Consider the following 20,733-nt stretch of genomic DNA (forward strand, 5'->3'; position numbering starts at 1 on the left):
CATTTAGTGAGAGATGCACGTATCCAGACTTAGTATGTTTTCCTTCTAAGCATGCAAGATCTGGGTGGAAATTTCATGTCGCCCTTGCTTCATTCTTTGCTTGAGGTCTTGTCTCCTTTCTGAGAACTGTCTTTCTGCCCCCTCCCCCCCCACTTTTTTTTTGGTCTTTCCGCCTTTAGATGGGAACTCAACGTCCTAGTATTTCTACCCACTAAATTGAGATGTCTCCAGCGCGAACTGAAGAGTCACAGATGGGGATAAGCGAGGGCTTTGTCCATTCTGCTCGGGAAGATTTGGGGAAAGATATCCTGGCTTATGCTCACCTCATGAAATGTTAGACTGATGCTGTTTTTATCATTGCTAACAATGACATGATGTGTTTATTTCCGGTTTTCTGTAACAGCTTTCGTTTTTGTGGCTCACACTGTCTTTCTCTGGCTTTCGTGTAAGGTGATGGCGGCCTGATAGAATACGTTTGGAAGTCCTCCCTCCTCTTTAGTTTTTTTGGAGTGTTTGAGAAGAAAGGATACTAATTCTTCTAAAAGAATTAATGCTCAGGAGAATTCTCCAGCAAAGCCATCTGGTCCTGGGCTTTTATTTGTTGGGGGTCTTTGGCGACTGACTCAGTCACCTATTATTAGTCTGTGGAGATTTTCTGTGTCTTCATGAGTCAGCCTTGCTAGGTTGTCATTTCTTCTTGATTGTCCAATACATCGATGTGCAATTGTTCGTGCCCTTTGATATCTGTGATGTCACTTGTAATGTCCCCTCCCTCATTTCTGATTCAGTTATTGGAATCTCTCTCTCTTTTTTTAAAGGCATTTATTTTATTTCTTAATGTTTATTTTTGAGAGAGAGAAAGAGCTCAAGCAGGGGAGGGGCAGAGAGAGAGGGAGACACAGAATCCGAAGTAGGCTCCAAGCTCGGAGATTGTTCTGTTCCTTTTTCAGAGTGGATATTGAAATCTCTATGACTATTATGTTGCTGTCTATGTTTCCTATATTTAGGAGCTCTGATATTTGGCACATATATATTTATGATTGTTTTATCTTCCTGGTGAATTGGCCCTTTTATCTTAACGTAATCCCCTTCTTTCTCTCAGAGTAGTGTTGGACGTAGACTCTATTTTTGTCTGATACTAGTACAGCCATGGTTCTCATATTATTTGGTCTTCTTTAAAACTCAGAGGTACTAGTGTCCTGATAAGGGAAATTGAAGCATTAGCTTTCCCTGGATTCTATTATCAAGTTGGTGTTGGAACTGAAACCAGGGCCCAGTTCTCCTAGTTTCCAACGAAAACGTGCATAATGTTTCGACCCTACCTGCCCAGCTTTTGAATTGTGAGCTCTAAGTGCTTTTCAAGTGTTAGAAGGTTGTTTATATGTGTGTGGCTTCATCTGCTGTCTTGTAGCCATTGCCTGCATGTTATTTTGGATTTTTTTTAAACTATTCAGTTCATTCCTTGGAAGAAGCTGTATTACCGATACCTGATGAATGAAGAACAAGCCGTGAGCAAAGTGGATGGCATCCTGTTGAACTCCGGTATAGAGAAGGAGTCGGACTTGTGTGTGCTCAACCTCATCCGGTGAGTTGCTTTTATTCTGGGAAGAAGGCCGTCTCTGAAGTCCTTTCCCATGCGTTAGCGCTGAGGGTCACCTTTCTCACCGACTCTGCCGTGAATCTCGTACAGCTATACAGCCACCACTAAGTGCTCCCCAAGCGTGGATCCCGGACGGGCGTTGTGGAGTCTGAGGGATCACCTCCTCCTCCCTGAGGCAGAGGCCTGCGTGCGTCAGCACCTCCCCGATCTCTACGCGGCTGCTGCGGTAAGTGAAGCGGCTGTGGGGAGTTGCTGGCGAATGGAGCGCCTTTTCTCGCTGGAAGAAGCGTATTGGTGATTGGGTTTGGCTGAAGATCATTCTAGATTTATTTTCAAAATCTTTCTTTGATCTCTGCTTTGAAGCCTCAGTCTTTTCATTGGTCCCATTATGGAAATAACAGACCACGTTGTTATAGATTCGTCATTTTGGAATGATGAAGGATTTTAAGAACATTTATCTGATTTCCCATCCTGGTGAAGAATCTTCAACAGAAAGTGGTCATCTGGCCTCTGAAAGCTGTGGCTAATAAGGATTTCTTTACAAGGTAGCCCATTCATTGCCAACAACTGGGTTATTTGAAAGGACCAGAGAAATTGAGGTTCTGACTACAGACACTCATGAGTCAGTGGGAAGCTAGAAATAGTCTTCAGTTTCCTGACTCAGTCCTATGGCTCCTTATCTAGATCAGGAATTCTTAAATTTTCTGTCGGAAGCTACGTGCAACCTCAGCCTGTATTCTGCAACCAGCAGATGGGTGGAGATCCAGCCGTGTGCATTTCTGGCTTTGCTGAAGTGGTTGCTGGTGATGGTGGAGTGAGATTTCTTTCTCGGGCTGGCTGGAGTGAAGAGATGTGTGGCGAGATAAGAATGAGAAAGACGCACGTCTAGGGTTGATCGTTTCCGTGTTGGTGAACATTTTCTTAGATCCTTATGGCATGCTGTGCCCATCATGATTCATTGTCAATCATTTATTTAATATTTAACTTAAAGTTTAATAATTATTAAAGAATAACACGAAGTAAGTAGTAGTAATGTTTTAGTGCCAGAGAGTTGTCAGTCTTGATTTTCTCCCCTAAAGATTGCCGTCTCCTTTTGTGTCTCTGCTCCGTGGTGCCTCCCAAGCGGGTACCCATGTCATGTGTGCTTGCTTGGACCCTGTTGAGTCTCTGTGGACCCAAGAGCTTGCACTGGCTGGGCCAGGAATGGTGGGGAGGTGAGAGCTCCTCTCTATGCAAGTATGCAAGGTCCTACGTTAGGTCCTTTAGTAATGTTTCCTAACTAGAGAAAACTAAGAACTCAGATCCAAAAGTGGTGAGAAGAAAGGAGTCTAGGGTGAAAGAAAAGGTTCCCATGGTTTCCCAAATGCCGTGTGGGAAGTCTGCACTCAGTTCGGGCCATTCGAGATGGCAGCCAAACCCCAGGCTCGGCTTTCCTCACTGGTTGTGTGCCGTGGTTTTGGTAATTGTGTTCTGGGTCTTTTCTCCCCTCCCCTCGCAGGGTGTCAACGTGTGGGCTCTGGTGGCGGCCATCGTGCTCCTCTCTAGCAGTGTGAATGACATCCAGCAGCTGCTCTTCTGCCTCAGGCGGCCCAGCTCCACCGTGACCATGCCGGACATCACGGAGACCCTGTACTGTATCGCCGTGCTTCTCTATGCCATGAGGGAGAAGGGGATCAACATCAGCAACCGGTAAACGACGGGAGGCAGAGCTGAGGCCGGGGCGCGGGGAGAGGTCCCATGCTTGCTGCGGGTTCCAGCCCAAGAGCACACCTTCGCGCTCCCGCTTCTGTAGCCGTGAAAGGAGGGGAGTGTGGGAGTCCCGCGTGGCGAGGCAGGGAAGGGTGCTCTGCGATGGGAAGCGCTGTTCGAGTGGGACATGGCACTGAGGCAAGTGGACGTTCAGGGCTCCAGAAGCCTCAGGTGAAAGTTCCCTCACTAAAAGAATTCTTCGTTCATGAGTGGCCAGATCTTCCTAGGAAAGCATTAGGATTTGGTTCCTCCGTTTGTCTATTGGGACAGGACGTAAGAATCGTGGCCGAGTCTTGCCTGCCTGATCACCTCTAGCGCGGGGGTTGTTGATCCCGAGCGACCGTCCTGCTTTTGCTTGCCGGCAGGTGCACACAGGCCAGGTTGGAGAGACGCAGCAAACTTTAAGCACCTGCTGCATGTCAGCTAGTTTTTCAGGCGTCCGGGATGCCACTGGGAATGAGTCAGCCAATATCATTGCCTCCATGGACTGTGTGTTCTAGGGAGGGGAGCCAGATACCGTAAGTAGATGCCTTCAACAGGGACATTTTAGTGAGCGGGAAGCGGTACAAAGAAAAAGACCTGGGGGGCGGGCAAAGGAGACGGGGAACACTGCGTTACGTGGGGTGAGGAAAAGCTTCTCTGAGGAAGTAACATTTGAATGGAAACCTGAATGCCAAGGTGGGGCTGGGCCATTTGAATTAAGATTTGAGGGGAGAATGTTTTAGCAGAAGGAGTAGATCATTTCAGGGCCCAAAGACAGGAACGAAGTTAGTGTCTACAAGGAACAGACGCAGTCTAGTGTGGAGGACTGTAATAAGGACACCAGTACATGGTTATGTGAGGCCGACAGTGGCCAGATGAGGGAAGCTGATGTGGGCCATAGTGAGAAGTCAGGATGAAATCCAGGCTGTGAAGGGCAGCGGTCAGAGGGCCCTGATCACCGACCCAGAGACAGGCGGTGTGATGATGCACCTGTCCTGGGAAAGCGGAAGGTGCAGAGAGGATTTCCTTCCTCTGGAGTCCATGGGCATGGCTGGTGGTGGTGCCCTGTGAGCTGTGGCCCCGTCGGATGGAGCATTCATTCTCCAGAAATGTCGCAGTATACGCTGTGTTTCTGAGTTAAGTTTCATCATTGAACATAATTTACATTGTATCCCACACCATGGGACAAGGAGTTTAATAATTTTTTTTTTTTTATTTAACGTTTATTCATTTTTGAGAGAGACAGAGTGTGAATGGGGGAAGGGCAGGGAAAGAGGGAGACGCAGAATCCGAAGCAGGATCCAGGCTCTGAACTGCCAGCACAGAGCCCGGCACAGGGCTCAAACTCACGAACCGTGAGATCATGACCTGAGCTGAAGTCAGACGCCTAACTGAATGAACCACCCAGGCGCCTCAAGGAGTTTAATGTTTAATTTGGGTGAGACAAATACACAAATGGTGAATAATGTTCTCAAGTGCAAATTCGAACCTGCTAATTACCTCCATGCTCACAAGGACAGAGATAAGGGATGGAGGGTGTGATGTGTTGAATTTTGTTGTGTTTCTGTATTTCGTCCTGCTTTACCTGGGAGATAATAATACTGGAGACTGACGTGTCATGTTATTAAAGGGGTTTGTTGCTTGGAGATCACTTCTCACTCTGGGCGCAGGGAGCGGTGCACTAAATGTGGGCAGCTGGTGATGGAGGGAGCGAAGTCTGGGGTCGGTGTGAACATAGACTTTGGAGTCGCCTCTAGCAGGTGCCCTGTGTCATCTTTGGCCCCTCGTGGTGACTTGGAGGCCGTTTTGTTTTCAGTCGTTGGTAATCATATCTTGTTATCTGTGTAGCACCCTTCCTTTGGGCCCTTAAAAGATAGAATGTTCTTCATGCTTCTCCACCAGTGATCACCTTACAAGAAGCAGAGAGCAGAGCAAAGGAGTCTCAGAAAGATAAGATGATGTTAAATTGATTCTGAACAAGAATTTCACTGCTGGGAGTAGAATTTACATTTGTTTTCAGCTGGTTCTTACTGCTTTTGTGTTGTCTCTTAGGGTCATAGCTAGTGACTTGTTCCCCAAAGAACATGTCCTGGTCTCTCTCCTTTGCCATTACACACTGGAGCCAGGCATCTTTCCCGAGCTGTGCTTTCCGAGTGTTTTGGTCAGTTCTAGGTATATTTAAAGTGTTTTATTTTTAGTTTTTATTTTTATTTCCATAAAATGGTGGTAGGTATTTCTTTTGAGAAATGGTAAGGAATCTAAATACATCTGTGGAAAACAAGATACAGATTGTGACTTAATTTGAAAATCTCTAAATCTGCTTTTTCCCTATTAGGATTCACTACAACATTTTCTATTGCCTGTATCTTCAGGAGAATTCCTGTACTCAGGCCGCAGAAGTTAAAGAGGAACCATCGGTTTGGCCAGGGTACGTGTATAGGGATGTGTGTGTGTGTGTGTTGTCTTCTAGTCTCGATTCTTTCTTAAGGAGGAGAGGGGATTGTCTTAACAGCTTCCTTGAGGTATAATTTACATTACATAAAACTCACCCGTTTTAATTGTACAATTCAGTGACTTTCAGTAAATTTACTGAGTGTGCAACCAACATCATAAGCAAGCTTTGGAGCATTTTTATCACCCCAAGGGGAAGGCCTTTTGTTTGGTTAATTTTGTTTCTCCGATTTGCCTGTTTGCTTTGTGACGGTCCATCACCTGGTCTTTTAAATTCCTTTCTATTTTTCTAATTTCTGTAATGATTATAGCAAGAAAACAACCATCCAGCTCACACAGGAACAACAGCTGATTCTGAACCACAAGATGGAACCCCTCCAGGTGGTAAAGATTATGGCATTTGCAGGTAAGGGAGCTCGCCAGTCGTGGACTACAGTCAGGTTCATGCCTCTTATCCCCACGCCCCCTTCCCTGTTACCTGCCAGAATTTCTTCCCTCGTTCTCTTATCCAACTCCCACAATTAAATACTTTTAGAAGCAGCTGTTAGGGAATGCTTGCCTTTTTTTTTTTTTAATCCAGGGAGCATCCACACTGGAGTTCTAGGTTGGACAAATAGTTCATAGGAATTAGTTTGTGGGATAGATACCACCAGGATTGACCCAGCTCGTCATTTGTCATTGTATATGCTCGGTCACTGATGGCTCATGGAGCGGCAGGTCCTGTGTCAGTAGCTCCCTGATTTCTGTAGGGCAAAGTCTAAGAGCTTCCCTGACTATTTGATTCTAACCTACATTCCTAAATACGCTGTCTGTCATTTTCTTGCCTCAGTCAATTAATTGTACTTACAGTCTCCTAAAGTACTTGGTTATTCTTTTGTCTGAACCTTCGCCCATATTGTTTTCTCTACCTGAGATTCCTTCCTGCTGCTTTTCTGCCTAAATATCCTACTATAAACAACAGCAACCATTCATCAAATGCCTGGCACTGTGCTGAATCCTAACAATGTTCCATAAGGCTGGTTAGTTATCTGTGTTTTATAGATAAGGATTTGAAGCTCAGAAAAATTAAAATGACTTGCCCCAGGTTAAATAAAGAAGTGGAGGAGGTAGAATTCAAAGCTGGATCTGTTTCTTCCTCAGAACATGCTTTTTTCCCCTCCCCTTCGCTCCCCCCCACCCCCTTCTTTGCTGTGTTTGACTCTGTCATTTTCGTTTCTTCCTGATGGAGCCTTCTTTAGCCATTTGAGTCCTACGTGATCTCTGAACTCTTATAGCAACTGATCATGTGTATTAACTATTTGGTACCTGATTATATAAGAAGTATAGCCAACACAGACATTTTATAAATACTTCCACACTGTGTCATTAATCTTCACAGTAGCCCTGTTAGGTAGGGAAAGAATTACTCTTTTTTTCTTTTATAGGTGAGATTTTTTTGTTTCCAAACTCATATTCTTTTTTGGTCTACTGAGTTGTCATACTTTCATTTTGTTCTAATTGTTTCAACTGTGTTAGTATTGTATTCCCAACAAGATTATAATACAGGAACCTTGCTTTATGTTTTTTTTTTTTTTTTTTAACATACTCCCAGTGTTTAGCATACAGCTGATCATGTAGTAGGTGCTCATAGGTACTTGTCAAGTGAATGGTAACTGAATAACTGAGTGAACGGTGGAGAGGCAGGGCACACCAGAGAGCTCAGAATGGGCCAGAAGCATCCTTGAATCTCTCTTGCGTGCTCTTGCTATTGACGCATTACTGATGCCTACGCCAGCAATAGCTACTCTTAGTGAACTTCTCGGCTGGGATTATCTTTGATGGTTATCTTTATCCTGCCAGACCCTACATAGTCAGTGTTGCCCACACATGGCTGAGGAGCAAAGTGATGGTCAGTGAGGTCAGGTGCTCGGCTAGAACCTGCCAGAGCCATGATCCCAGCCCAGGTCAATCTGGCTTAGAATCCACTCCTCTTTGCACTGCACCATTTTTAGTTTTTACCAGTATTGAGAAACTTTGTCACTGTCTGGTGTCAGGCAAGAGGCAAGGTAAGCATAGATAAGACTTGATTAGGACATCCTTTGGAACAGTTTTTCCTGGTCAGAGGGTCACCTCCTTTCCTCTTGGCTTCCCCAGGCACCGGGAAGACCTCTACCCTGGTCAAGTATGCTGAGAAGTGGTCTGAGAGCAGGTTTCTGTATGTGACATTCAACAAGAGCATCGCAAAGCAGGCCGAGCTAGTCTTCCCCAGCAATGTCATCTGCAAAACCTTTCATTCCATGGCCTATGGACACGTCGGGCGGAAGTGAGCATGGCGTCGCCACCATCATTGTTGTGTCTAATTCCTGTTTTTCCCATTGTGATCATCATGGTTACATATGAACTTGTATACAACAGCACTAAGAAAATTTAATGCTTTTCTCTCCATTCAAAGGCAGGAAATACAAAGATATTTAGTGATTTCTACTTTTACCCTGTAAAAATATATCGTTTGCAAATACTAATGTCTTACTGAGGTGAGCATCCTCCTTCTTCTGGAGCTGAGGCACAGAAAGTCAAAATGACTCGTCTGAAGTACAGACTTTCACCATCCTGACTGACATGTTTCCCTTGGCTGAGGGAGGGGGGACATCTCAGCTGAAGTGCACTCCGCCCAGGCCTCCTGGGGGCCTCTGAACTAGCATACCATCAGACGTGAAGGCTTCAGGGAGCTTCGAGTGTCCCCCCAGACCTCTTGGAGTCTGGTCCACACCATGGAGTAATAGTGTCTGCCTTGAGCCACTCCCTCTTTCTGGTTATTATGTGAGAATTTTTGACAGCCTGGTGAAGCCATTTCAAATCCTACATGGACCTTGTTAAACTTCTCTAACTTTTTTTTTTTCTTTTACCCCTCATGTATATGTGACACTCCAGGTGGCCAGGTGGTGTCACTGTAGAGAAGGGGGTTGGGGTAGTGGAGAGACACTAAATCCCATGTTACCAGTAAAGTCAAATACTGTTTATCTGGGGTATGCATTCCAGGTACCAATTAAAGAAGAAATTGAATCTCTTCAAGTTGACCCCTTTCATGGTCAATTCTGTCCTTGCTGAAGGGAAAGGTGGATTCATAAGGGCCAAGCTCGTGTGTAAGACTTTAGAAAACTTCTTTGCCTCGGCTGACGAAGAGCTGACGATTGATCACGTGCCTATCTGGTGTAAGAACAGCCAAGGACAGAGAGTCATGGTTGAACAGAGTGAAAAGCTGGTGAGTATCTAACTGTTTTTCATATTACGGGTCTAGGACAAATGAGCAGAGCTGACATGATCCAGTGTTCTGCTTATCTTCCGTTTCTTTGAACCTGCTGGCAGGGAGTCCAGGTGGAGGGTCAGACTGCAGGCCTGCCTCGATAGCCATGAGGTGTGCGGTGTCTTCTGTGAAGCGCACTCACAGACTTATCTTCACACTGGTCCTCTTTATTTGACAGATGAGGTTTATACCCACCCAGACACAGGGACACGGGAGCCCGGACCAGGTCTTTGTCATGGTTCTGCTGTGGCGGCAGATCCCTCTGCTGTAGTGGCATCCTCCCAGGGTTTATAAGAGCTTGTAGTGAGTGGGTCTGCTGAATGTAGAACCTACAGATCGGGAATCACTTTTCTCATTTTTATTGTCTTTTTAATTATTAGCCATTCTTTACATGGTTTAGTGGTCAGTCATAAATCTAGAGAGTTAGTCCAGCTTTTTCTGGTTCATCAGATCTTGTGCTCTTTATGCCCCCCCCCCCCAACCCCGCAGATCTTGTGCTCTTTGAGCGATGTTCTGTCACTGGGCTTGGTATGGCCTCCCAGCTTCTTACTCATCTCTGCACTTGACATTGTCCAAAGGCTGTCGTGGAGCCAGAGGGAGGTTAGGTGACTGCCGCTCACCGTGCTGTGATGGTGCCTTTGCTCTGACCTCTGTATATGGGAATGAAAGTGATTTCAGGAGGTGTCTTTTCGAGGGTCTTAAACCGTGACTTGCCCTATCACTTGCTTTCTAGAACGGTGTCCTTGAAGCAAGCCGACTCTGGGACAACATGCGGAAGCTGGGGGAATGCAAAGAAGAGGCGTACCAAATGACTCACGATGGTATGCCAGTTCCCAGATCTCCACATCTGTTAAATGTGACTGTTCCACTTACGGGTTCTGACTCCTGCTACTCCCTTCTTTTAGGCTATTTGAAACTCTGGCAGCTGAGCAAGCCTCTGCTTGCCTCTTTTGACGCCATCTTTGTGGATGAGGCCCAGGACTGTACCCCAGGTGATAAACTATTCAGGACATCAGTAGTCTCAAACACATAGAAACAACATCACGATTATGTAAGAGGACATGTGAAATAAGTTGATTATTCTCATTTGTCATAAAGAAGAGGAGCAAATGATAATTTAGTCATGCGGAAATCCCTCATTATTTGACTCTGGGTTCCAGCACTTGTCCTTCCCCCCACTGAGAGCAAATTTATTTTCCTGTAAATGTTTTGCTTTGGTTATTCTTAAAACGTTGACTAAGCCTAGGTCATCAGGCGATCGGGTCCTAGCCTAGCTGAGTGGGCACGCCAGTCAGCTCAGAGTGGAAAGTTTGCGTTGTGTGGTTTTCAAGTGGCTGATAGAAAACAGTGTGACTTTGTAGGTCCTTTCTGAGCTTTGGGTTATAATCATAGAGAAGGCAATTTGTCTCATTTTTTTTATTTGCCAATGTGGTTTCTTAGACTCCATCACTTATCCGGGACTAAAAATAATCTGCATTCCTAGGATTAGAAACGGTTTCTCTTGTCCATGATACAGTTGTTTCTTTGCATTGCCTGCGTATCCCGCAGGGAGAGACAACTCTGTTGTCCAGAGTGCCCTGGCTTAGTTTCATAAAGCATTTTCATCTTTTTCTGTGGTAAATATGGTTTCTTTTTGCTCTGTGAGTTGGCATCCTTCAGCTCTCTTACCGTGCCTCTTATTGGTTGCAGCTATCATGAACATAGTTCTGTCTCAGCCCTGTGGGAAAATCTTTGTAGGGGACCCACATCAACAGATCTATACCTTCCGCGGTGCGGTCAATGCTCTGTTTACAGTCCCTCACACGCACGTCTTCTATCTCACACAGGTAAGCGCTCTCTCTGCTTCCGAGTCCCCGGAACCGTATAAGCGAGCATGACGCTTCCCCAGCCTCGTTTTCCGCCGGTTACCGTGCGCCAGGCACCGCGCAGGGTTTCCCGTCGGGCGCAGGGTGTGTAGCAAATCCTCGCTTCTCCGCCGTGGTGCCGTGTGCTGCTCAGGGGGCCTGCGGAGTCCACACTGTTTGCCTAAGTTACGCGCCTCTGTCTCCGTGTTCTCACTCGCACTGCCGGCGCCTTCCCGTGAATCGAGGGGGTGGCACCAAATGGTGCTGGCAGTCTTCGTATTCTTCCCTGTGACGCACTCGGAGTAAAGCAAACGAGCGGTTCGCTCGGGAGTGCCCTGGTGACGCAGCAGACGTGACTGGCCGCTGGCCCTTGGGTACGTCCCCAGTGTTCTGCGTGACGAAGCGCAGAGGGCGAGGAGGGTGCGTCTGCACGCCCGAGCGTGCCTGCCGGCCGCGTCTGACGCGCCGCGCCGCCCTGACGCACGGCCGCCCTGTCGTCACGCCCGAGCGTGCCTGCCGCCGCGTCTGACGCACGGCGCCGCCCTGACGCACGGGCGCGGTTGTGAGCGGGTTGTGAGCTCAGCGGCGTGCTGTCGTGTGTAGCGCCGCTGCGACTCGAGAGAGCGGCTGACAGACTTGGGTGTTTGGCGTTTTCTCAAAAATGAACGGAGGGGGCTGTGACTTCAAGGAAAACAGCTGACAAACGTTTGTTGCCAAAGAGAAAACCCCTGCTTTCAAGTGAAAGGAAAATTTTGGAAAACGTCTGTCTGCCACCGCCAGCCTGACAACTGGTGGCGTCCTTGGTGTTCTGAAAAAGCTGGAATGATCCTCCCTTTTCCAGTACCTGTCTAGATTTCTTCTGGAAAGAAGATTTTTATCTTCTCCTCCCACTTAGTTATTCAGTCGTTTACATCCATATGGACTCACGGGTATTTTATTTTTAGATTTTGGGGCACGGCTCACGCCGAATGGTTCTGCAGCAGCCAAGTATTATTTGTTCAAAGTCTCGTGTTTTCCTTCGACAGCATTCTGGACGTTCACCGAAGCACATAGTAGTGTGTTTAAATCATAAATGCCTGGAAGAGGGCAATACATACATAAATACAGGAGTTTGGAGACAAGTGGTGGCTTTCTAGCTGCAGTGATCAAAGAAGTGTTGGGTATGGGGCCAGGTTTTGAAGGGTGGGGAATTGTTCTGCCGTGTGCGGAGGCAGGGAGGTGCAGGGAATGCTCCAGAAGGGAAGCTACTACTGATGGCCGGCCGCGTGGGGCCGTAGTTTTAAATTAATGTTAGGGAGTCTCTGAGGCAAGGGGAGAAGCCCCCCCCCCCTCCGCCTCCATCTTTTGTGTAGTGTACACGTTTTCATTAGATTTGATTTGGAAGGAAGGGTAGATTTGCTTAAAAGTTTTCCACTGGTCTTGGGGAATAAAGGGAATCAAGGCTGTGAGGGATGTTGAAAGTGCATGCATCACCTTTTCCTTCATGTGCTGCTCTTCCGTGTCTGTGGCCGGGGTGTGTCCCGATGAAAGTGTGCGGGGCAAGAGTCATGTGTCAGAGGCATAGAGACTCGCTTGGCAGCAGGAGGGAGAGACCCAGGGGGTGAAGCAGGAAGCTCGGGTTGCTGAGCTGAGTGGAGCTGGTAGCCGTGGTGGGAAAAATAGTACAGAGCCCGTGGTGGGAGAATTTCCCAGGTGTGGATTTGGGGGTAAGGAATAAAGAAAAATAGGTAGCCTGAAGGTTCGAGATGGAAAAATGCAATTCTGAAAGCTTGAAGTCAGGTCAGCGATGGTTTGGTGGTAAGATTCTTCCATTCAGTCCTAGTGGGCTTACCGTGGGGAATCGGCCCATCCCCTTTCCATGTAGGGTGTCGGGGGTGACCAGTTGGGTTTGGCAAGGCCGGGACTCGGTGGTGATAGAAACATGCTAACGTACTTCAGGGAGGGGTTGTTGACTCCTTTTGTTTTGTCGTTTTCCCGCAGAGTTTTAGATTTGGTGTAGAAATAGCTTATGTGGGAGCTACTATCTTGGATGTCTGCAAGCGAGTAAGGAAAAAGACTTTGGTCGGAGGAAACCATCAGAGTAAGCCTTCAGTTACTCTCTGTTTATTTGCTACAAAAATTAGTTTTCCTGTTTATTTGGATTTGCCACAGTTTGTACTCTCTCCCAAAAGGTGGCATTAGAGGTGACACAAAGGGGCAGGTGGCCCTGTTGTCCCGGACCAATGCCAATGTGTTTGATGAGGCCGTGCGGGTGACCGAAGGAGAAGTGCCTGCCAGGATACATTTGATTGGGGTAAGAGTAAATTTCTGTTGACTGCTTCATGCTCAGAAACAGACATAGCCGATGAAAACCGTCAACTTAATTAGGATTATTATGCAAGTTTGGGGCACTGCCTGCACCGGGACCAAAGTCTTTGCCCCTGGCTGTTCTGATTATGTGAGCCGGATGTTCCTATAAAGACTCAGTGATGACTGAGGACCTTTCCTTCCACTTCTTGAAAAATGAACGCCCTTCTCATCTTGGCTGTGCAAATGAGGCCGCCAGCTGGCTACCTGCGAGTGTGTGTGTTTTGTTCATTAGCCCGAGAACGAGTGAGCTGCCAACACAGCTGGGGAGCGCTGGCGGGCTTCAGTGTAGACAGTGTGAACACCTGGGTTCTAGCTCTGGTTCTGTCACTAACTTTGCGTGGCTTCTGGCAAGTCACAATTTCTGTGTGCCTCGTTCTCTCCATCTCTGAGACAAAAACAATGCCTTTCCTTTACCTGTTTCATGGGGAAGTTAGGATTAAGTGACACGTGTGCGACATTTTTAACTCTTGGAGGCAAAGTCAGCTGACTAAAAGACATTCGCTCCTTTTATGAAAAAGTGTTTTTGAGGGCCTACTATGTGTAGGTCCTCACTAAATAGTCAGTGAATCGTAATCAAAAGATGTTCAGTTTTCTTTTTTATTGATAAAGATTATATAGCCAAGTTACAGAACTTTTAGAAGCTAAAGGGGAAAAAAATCACCCTTAATCTCAGTGTTTCAGATACTACTTCTCAATTTGCTACATATGTCTTTGTCTTTATAGACACGCATTTCTACATATTGCAATTATAGTGTACATAAAAACGTGCATTTTTTTACTCCGCACGTAAGCTCCTTTTCTATCTTGTTGCTACGTGAGTGACTACAGTATCTCATCTAGTGGTTATAGTGTAATTCACGCATTTTTGTTATTGTAAGAAAATAGCACTTCTGGAGTGTTGCCCATGCTGGGCATGGTAGACAGTAAGCGGCTCTTGTCCCTCTGTCGTGCCCCCAAGCTGTCTGAAGCGTGTGTCAGCACCTTTGACCACATCGGCCTTCCAACTATAACACGTACTGTCTTATTTTGGTCTCTGTTTTATGTTAATGGCTTATGTGTCCCTTCCCAAAATGATGGCACATCCTTGGAGTGTGGCGCCTTGGTTGTGGCTCTCTTCTCTGCTGGGGTACCCCGGCAGTGCTGAGCTTGTGCTGCTAGGTAGAATGGGGTACACTACGATATGATCAGCCCCTCTCCTGCAGGAGCTAACCTTTTACAACATGCAACAGGTTGGGCCTGCAGACATTCTCTAGTGTAGCTCTTTCCTCCAAAGAGAGGGGGTAAATATTCATACTCCACACTTTGTATTCAGGCGTCATTGTATCTTTCATTACAGCCATGTTCCTGTCCCTAGAAGATAGATGATTTATTTTTTTATTTTAAATTTTTTTTAATGTATGTTTATTTTTGAGAGAAAGAGAGAGAGTGAGCGAGCACGCATGAGCAGGGAAGGGGCAGAGAGAGAGGGAGACACAGAATCCAAAGCAGCCCCCAGGCTCCGAGCTGTCAGAGCCCAACGCGGAGCTTGAACTCACAAACCAGGAGATCATGACCTGAGCTAAAGTCGGATGCTTAACTGACTGAGCCACCGAGGCACCCCTAGAAGGTAGACAATTTAAATTGCCCCTTTTTGACAAGAAAGCAACGTGCAGCAGGTTCTTGCCCCCTCTTTTTTTTTTAAACATCGGAAGAGTTAGAAGTGGCAGCCGGAACTTAGCATTTGATAATCCTGAGTGTTCAGGCTGCATGACAACCCATTGCTTCTGTGCCTGATGAAGGTTCCCGCATTCTGTCTGTGTGCTTTGGGGTGCAGCTTGGGATCCGTTCCCAAGAAAACCTCTCACCCCCAAATCCCATCTCTACGTTTGCTTTACTTTGTTTTGTTAAAGCAATGACAGTAACAAACTCACACGGAGAACAACAAAAAAACCAAAAATCCCACCACAAAACTTTTTCAGGGGATTAAATCATTTGGATTGGACAGAATCATTGATATTTGGATCCTTCTTCAGCCGGAGGAAGAACGGAAGAAACGTGAGTACCCTCCTGGCAGTGGTGTAGTGGACCAAAGCGCTCTAGTGACAAGGGACGGGAGAAGGCTGGGCGTGTTCTGAGTCAGCACTCTTGTTTCCCCTGGAGAAGGATGGAGCAGGCGTGGCTCTGTTCCTACCCAGAGCGGGATGCCTGAGGCCTCCAATTTCCAGAGGTGCAGAGAGCTCTTTCCAGACCCTTCTCTCAGGAGTCTGAATTTCTGCCTAATATTGGTCCCCCAGGCCGTCTTCCCTCACCATCTTTCTGTGTGCCTGGCACCTTTACCCGCCGAGACCTCTGCATGGGCCCCGCACGATCCTTTCTAACACTCTGGAGCGCATTTCTTTCCCGTCCTGCGCTTTTTCACATCCCTGTGAAGTAGGTAAGGACGCCAAGGGTAGGGCTCTTGAGCCTCGGTTTGGAGACAGAGAGGCTAGAGCACAGGTCCTTTTTGACTTGCCCCGGGTCACACAGCAGGTTAGTGATGCGGTCGGGACTAGAACCCGGATCTCGCAGCTTCGAGACGTTTGCTTATGATGCCGCAGCCTAGTGCGACCCCGTCGTGTTAACCCGAGTGCGTGTTCTCCTCAGAGAACCTCGTTATTAAAGACAAGTTTATTAGAAGATGGGTGCACAAGGAGGGCTTCAGTGGCTTCAAGAGGTATGTGACCGCGGCTGAGGATAAGGAGCTGGAGGCCAAGATTGCAGTCGTTGAGAAGTATAACATCAGGATTCCAGAACTGGTGGAGAGGATAGAGAAGTGTCACATAGAAGACCTGGACTTCGCAGGTGAGGAGGGCACGGCCTCTTCTCGTCCTGGCGGGACGAGGGTCGGGTGGTCGACTTCCTGCATGGAATCCCGTGTGGCCACGAGGGTGTTGTGCTCCCGGCCCCTCCTGGGAGGAAGGGAGCAGAGGGGCTGTTTGCTGGGGGCCCTGCGCTTGGGTTGTGTCTGCACTCAGCCCCGTGTGTGAGCCCGGGCTGGCTGCCCAGCGCTCCCGTGGGCCTCTGGCCCTTCGCCGGCAGACTGGGGGTGGGCAGGTCCCCGTGGGCCCGGGGGTGTGATTCTGATGGACTGGCTCGCCTGCAGTGAATTTGCTACATCACCCCATTTTATTTCTCTCTCTTTTTTTTCCCCCCCGACTGTTGTTTCCTCTTTCCCTGCAGAGCAACATACGGGTGAGGGAACGTTGGTTTTAGGAGTAAAGCAGCGAGAGCACGCTTTTCCTTTCCCGTCTCAGTCCTTCCCCTGCCAGGCCCCCATCTAATCGTACACTCTCTGTTTGTTCCAGAGTACATTTTGGGCACTGTACACAAAGCCAAAGGCTTGGAGTTTGACACTGTGCACGTTTTGGACGATTTTGTGAAAGTGCCTTGCGCCAGGCACAACCTCGCACAGCTGCCCCACTTCAGAGTCGGTGAGGAGCCTGTGCGTGGGGGGGGGGGTGGGGAGGGGGAAGGGGGGGCCGGGCACCTCCTCTGGATGGCCTGCTTTCTGTTGTCTGGTATGGGCTCTGGGCAGGATCCTTCTAGAAGAAAAACAGCTCTAGTTCTGTGGTTTTTTATTGTTGTACTGTGTTTTTCGAAAAGCCTATCTTTGGCCCACCCCCCAGGGCTGCTGGCGGGATGGCTGTGCCCATGGCCGGCCTGTTCTGCCTATACCAGCTCTCAGCTCTGGGATTTTCACCACCGCATACCCGACGCCCAGCCTCATTTAAGCTTTAACATACACAGGTGACCTGCTCACCCAAGTGTTGTTTTTTAAAATTAAATCCCCTTTTTCTTAAAGAGGCTAGGAAATCCTAAAAGGTGAAAAAGTAAGCAATTTGTGTCGTCTTTTTATATAAATTTGTACTCAAGGCTATTTGTTATGCTTTGAGCATCAGTGCAGTTATTATGGTTTTGAATCGTAGAATTAAACCGTGTGAAGTTTTTCTGCAAACAAACGCTTCATTAACTGTGAACTCTGAATCTGGGGCATAGGGTACATCGGTGGGGTGCAAATAGAAAAATACTAGAAACTCCTTATCTGCCATGAATATATTCGTTAGGTTATAGAAAGACGTGGTGTTGAAGATAAATTAGAGCAGAAGGAGGCAAGGAAGGGCCCTTGAGAGATAAGAGTGGCTCGATACTGGGGAAGAAGAGTTTATTTAATATGCTACTCTTTATTTGTTTGTTTTTTTTTCCCTTGCTGGTCATTGAACACGTATGTGTATTTTTGGTTTTTCTATAACAGCTTTATTGAGTTGTAATTCACATACTATACAGTCTACCCATTTAAGGCACACAGTGTAACAGCCTAACACGTACTGACACCTCAGCCGCTCAGTACCGAGCTCCCAGCATCGTGTTGGCTGTTGTGAATGTGAGGGGAGTGGCTTCAGGCAGGCGGGAAAGCCTTGTAATGTGTGATTCTTCCCTGCTCTTCGGGTGCCAGCCCAAGACGTTTCCAGCTTGGACTGAGTAAGGGAGAGGGACGGTGTCAGGAAAAGGAAAGAATGTGGGCTTTGGAGATAAGTAGCATTGGGTTCGGCTCCTGGGCACTTGCTTATTAGCCTTGGCCTGTGTGTCAAAGTGACTTGAACTCTGCGAGCCTCAGTTTCCCCCATCAGTGCCACCTGGCTGTCATGAAGGGAACTGGGAGAGTGGATGAAAACATGCACCGGGCCCAGCACGGGTGTTGGGTAACTAGTGAGCAGGATCCTGGGATGTACCAGCAGCCGCACAAATTAAAACTTGGCGTTTCGTGCCACAAGTCTTTTAGGTCTTTGTTTGTTTTTGGAGGTGGTATTTGTAGGAAAATTTTGTGTATACGGCCAGCCAGTCTTGAGCGGTTTTTCTTAGTGGGGGAGCATGGAGGGGTGGTAAACATTTACATGAAGACGTACATTGTCGTAAGCAGGCTTTTGAGTTGATCCACTTCTTCCCTTTATTTTCTTCAGAGTCGTTTTCTGAGGATGAATGGAATTTACTGTATGTTGCAGTAACTCGTGCCAAGAAGCGTCTCATCATGACCAAGTCCTTGGAGAACATCTTGACTTTAGCTGGGGTAAGAGGAACCAGTAGCACAAGTTAACTTAACGACATTCACAGTTTATGGGTTTGAACGAGGGGTCAGTCTGTGGCCTGTGAAGGCCTTTGGAACAGGCTCCTGAGCGGGAAGAGAAGGGCTCCTCTTGCTCCAGCGCACAGGGGCTCGTGGCTCTTGGGAAAACACCAGCAAGAGTGTTTTCTGTGTCTGCACTTCCTTCTTCCCCTTCCCTGGCAGGCTTGGAAGGAATATGTCCTCAGCAGGGGAGCATGAATATTCAGGCACCTCCCCCCTCCCAGGGAGGGGTGGGGCTGAGATGCCAGAAAAGGTCTGTGCTCAGTCTTCACCCCTTACGGACCAACCTGCTTCCCACCTTCTTGATTTCTGACTCTTTGCTGCCTTTCACAGGTCGGAACATAAACCATTTCATCTTTTCAACCCTGTTTGGAAACTACACCAGAAATTTGAGCTCTAAGTCACTACTTTGAGTAGTAGTCCATCTTTCCCTGAACCAAGGATACTTAATTTTTACGCTTAAGTTTCAGGTGTCAGCTTATAAATACTCTTTCCTTCTTCGCGCTCTCCAGAACGGAAAGGATTTTATAGAGCAGGATGAGTTAGTCCAAGCGCTGTATTTCATGCTCTCTCAGGGCGGTGAGAATATTTGCAGCTGTAGAATCTAAGCATTGCCACCAACGGCTTTGAACCTCGGGGCGGGCAGAGGTGTGGAGGGGTAGTCAGTTTTCAGTAAATGGTGGTCAAAGTCCTTGCGTTGTTAAGTGGTGGAAACACAGAACCCTGATGTTCAGAGATGCCCATTTCTAGGCACCGGGGGTGGGGTGGTGGGCAAGGGGATTGCTGCCCTCCCAGAGCCCGATTTCTAGGTGAAGAGACAGATGGTAAACAAGACAACACGTAGGATTTCTCTTCACATACTTTAGGGAGATGGTCTGAGAGCCTTCCAGCTTGAAACTTTGCAGATCCATACTCTGACCCATGACAACAGCTAAAGCTTCTTGCATAAGACTGATCGCTTTGCATTTTCATAGTACTTTTGTCTTTCATGCCTCCTTGTCCTTTTTCCTCGGAGCCCCTTGGGCCCATTTGGCCCTCAGAATGCATCTGGAATTTGAAGTCAGCTGCATGTTCCCCACGTGGCGTTGCCTCACCCGGGTCTCACCCTGTGTGACCCGCTCACGTGTCGGAGCTCAGAGCAAGAGCCCTTTTTTTTTGGTGGCATCCTGATTGGTTTCCAGAGATGACCTGGAGCAGACCTTCGCACACTTTTTCTGTGAAGGGCCAGACAGTAAATAGTTCAGGCTTTGAGGCCATAGGATCTCTGTTTAATCTGCTCTACTCTGCTGTCAGAGCATGAGAGCAGCCACAGGCAGTTCAGTAGTGAATGATGTGGCCGTGTCCCAATAAAACTTTATTTACAGCAGGCACTGGGCTGGATTTGGCCCCATGGTTTACAGATAAGTGTGGCTTTTCTTGATGTCTAAACCAGTACCCGGGGAGGAAGTAGAAACACATTGGATGCTGAACAACACTGGGGTTAAGGGCACCGAGCACCCCGCCCGCCCCATACCCCACACCATTGAAAATCTGTGTATAGCTTTAGACTCCCCCAAAACTTTTTTTTTAAGTGTTTATTTATTTTAGAGAGAGAGAGAGAGACAGAGCATGAGTTGGGGAGTGGGGTGCAGAGAGAGAGGGAGACACAGAATCTGAAGCAGGCTCCAAGCTCTGAGCTGTCAGCACAGAGCCCAATGTGGGGCTTGAACTCCCAAACTGTGAGGTCATGACCTGAGCTGAAGTTGGACACTTAACCGACTGAGCCACCCAGGCGCCGCCCCCAATACATGATTTTCTTAAGATAAAGTAAGTTAAATGAAAATTGTAAGGAAGGGAAAATAACATTTACGGCACAATACTATATAAAATGCAGGTATAAGTAAACCCATGCATTTCAGAGTTGCTCAGGGGTTAACTGTAATAATTTTTATGTGCAAATAATCTCTACCTGTTACATGAGTTTTTGTGTAAATTTTGATCATAAGTATTTTTTTTAGAACCTATGGTGTAGTTTTCTCCTAGAAATAGCTGCCCTGGTGGCTGGATTTAGAACAAAAGCAAATTGTCACATTGGTAACTTTTAGTGGAAGTGTTATAGAGTGGTGATATTTCACATGTATTAAATGGGATTTTTTTTAACTTATGAAAAATCTGAGATATTCAAAAGTCAAGAAAATAATGAATTGAGTTACCATATTCAAATCATACATACACATATTTGGAGTATGTACCTCTAAAATTACCATATACAAATCATATGTATATGTATTTAGAGTATGTCTCTAAAAATGGAATTTTTTTCATAATTACACTGCTATTGGCATAACTTGTAAAA

The 20,733-nt window shown here is 47.1% G+C and overlaps 1 protein-coding gene across 11 annotated transcripts in view; it reads left to right on the forward strand.

The window, feature by feature from the left end:
• Positions 1–20,733, forward strand: part of FBH1 (F-box DNA helicase 1) — a 217,617-nt gene that overhangs the window by 16,408 nt on the left and 180,476 nt on the right. For 10 of the 11 annotated variants that reach the window (XM_023256302.2, XM_023256304.2, XM_023256305.2 and 7 more), the window contains 16 exons: positions 1,455–1,585; positions 1,691–1,826; positions 3,099–3,289; positions 5,667–5,759; positions 6,094–6,188; positions 7,916–8,084; positions 8,801–9,023; positions 9,799–9,886; positions 9,971–10,057; positions 10,755–10,891; positions 12,890–12,989; positions 13,081–13,202; positions 15,217–15,292; positions 15,881–16,078; positions 16,582–16,707; positions 18,235–18,341. In XM_023256302.2, the coding sequence (XP_023112070.2) occupies positions 1,455–1,585; positions 1,691–1,826; positions 3,099–3,289; positions 5,667–5,759; positions 6,094–6,188; positions 7,916–8,084; positions 8,801–9,023; positions 9,799–9,886; positions 9,971–10,057; positions 10,755–10,891; positions 12,890–12,989; positions 13,081–13,202; positions 15,217–15,292; positions 15,881–16,078; positions 16,582–16,707; positions 18,235–18,341 (2,079 nt within the window). The remainder of the gene's footprint in view (positions 1–1,454; positions 1,586–1,690; positions 1,827–3,098; positions 3,290–5,666; positions 5,760–6,093; positions 6,189–7,915; positions 8,085–8,800; positions 9,024–9,798; positions 9,887–9,970; positions 10,058–10,754; positions 10,892–12,889; positions 12,990–13,080; positions 13,203–15,216; positions 15,293–15,880; positions 16,079–16,581; positions 16,708–18,234; positions 18,342–20,733) is intronic. The other variant, XM_045060833.1, reaches the window with a different exon arrangement.

The sequence above is a fragment of the Felis catus genome, chromosome B4 (assembly GCF_018350175.1).
Source record: "Felis catus isolate Fca126 chromosome B4, F.catus_Fca126_mat1.0, whole genome shotgun sequence".
In the NCBI taxonomy this organism is placed as follows: Eukaryota; Metazoa; Chordata; class Mammalia; order Carnivora; family Felidae; genus Felis; species Felis catus.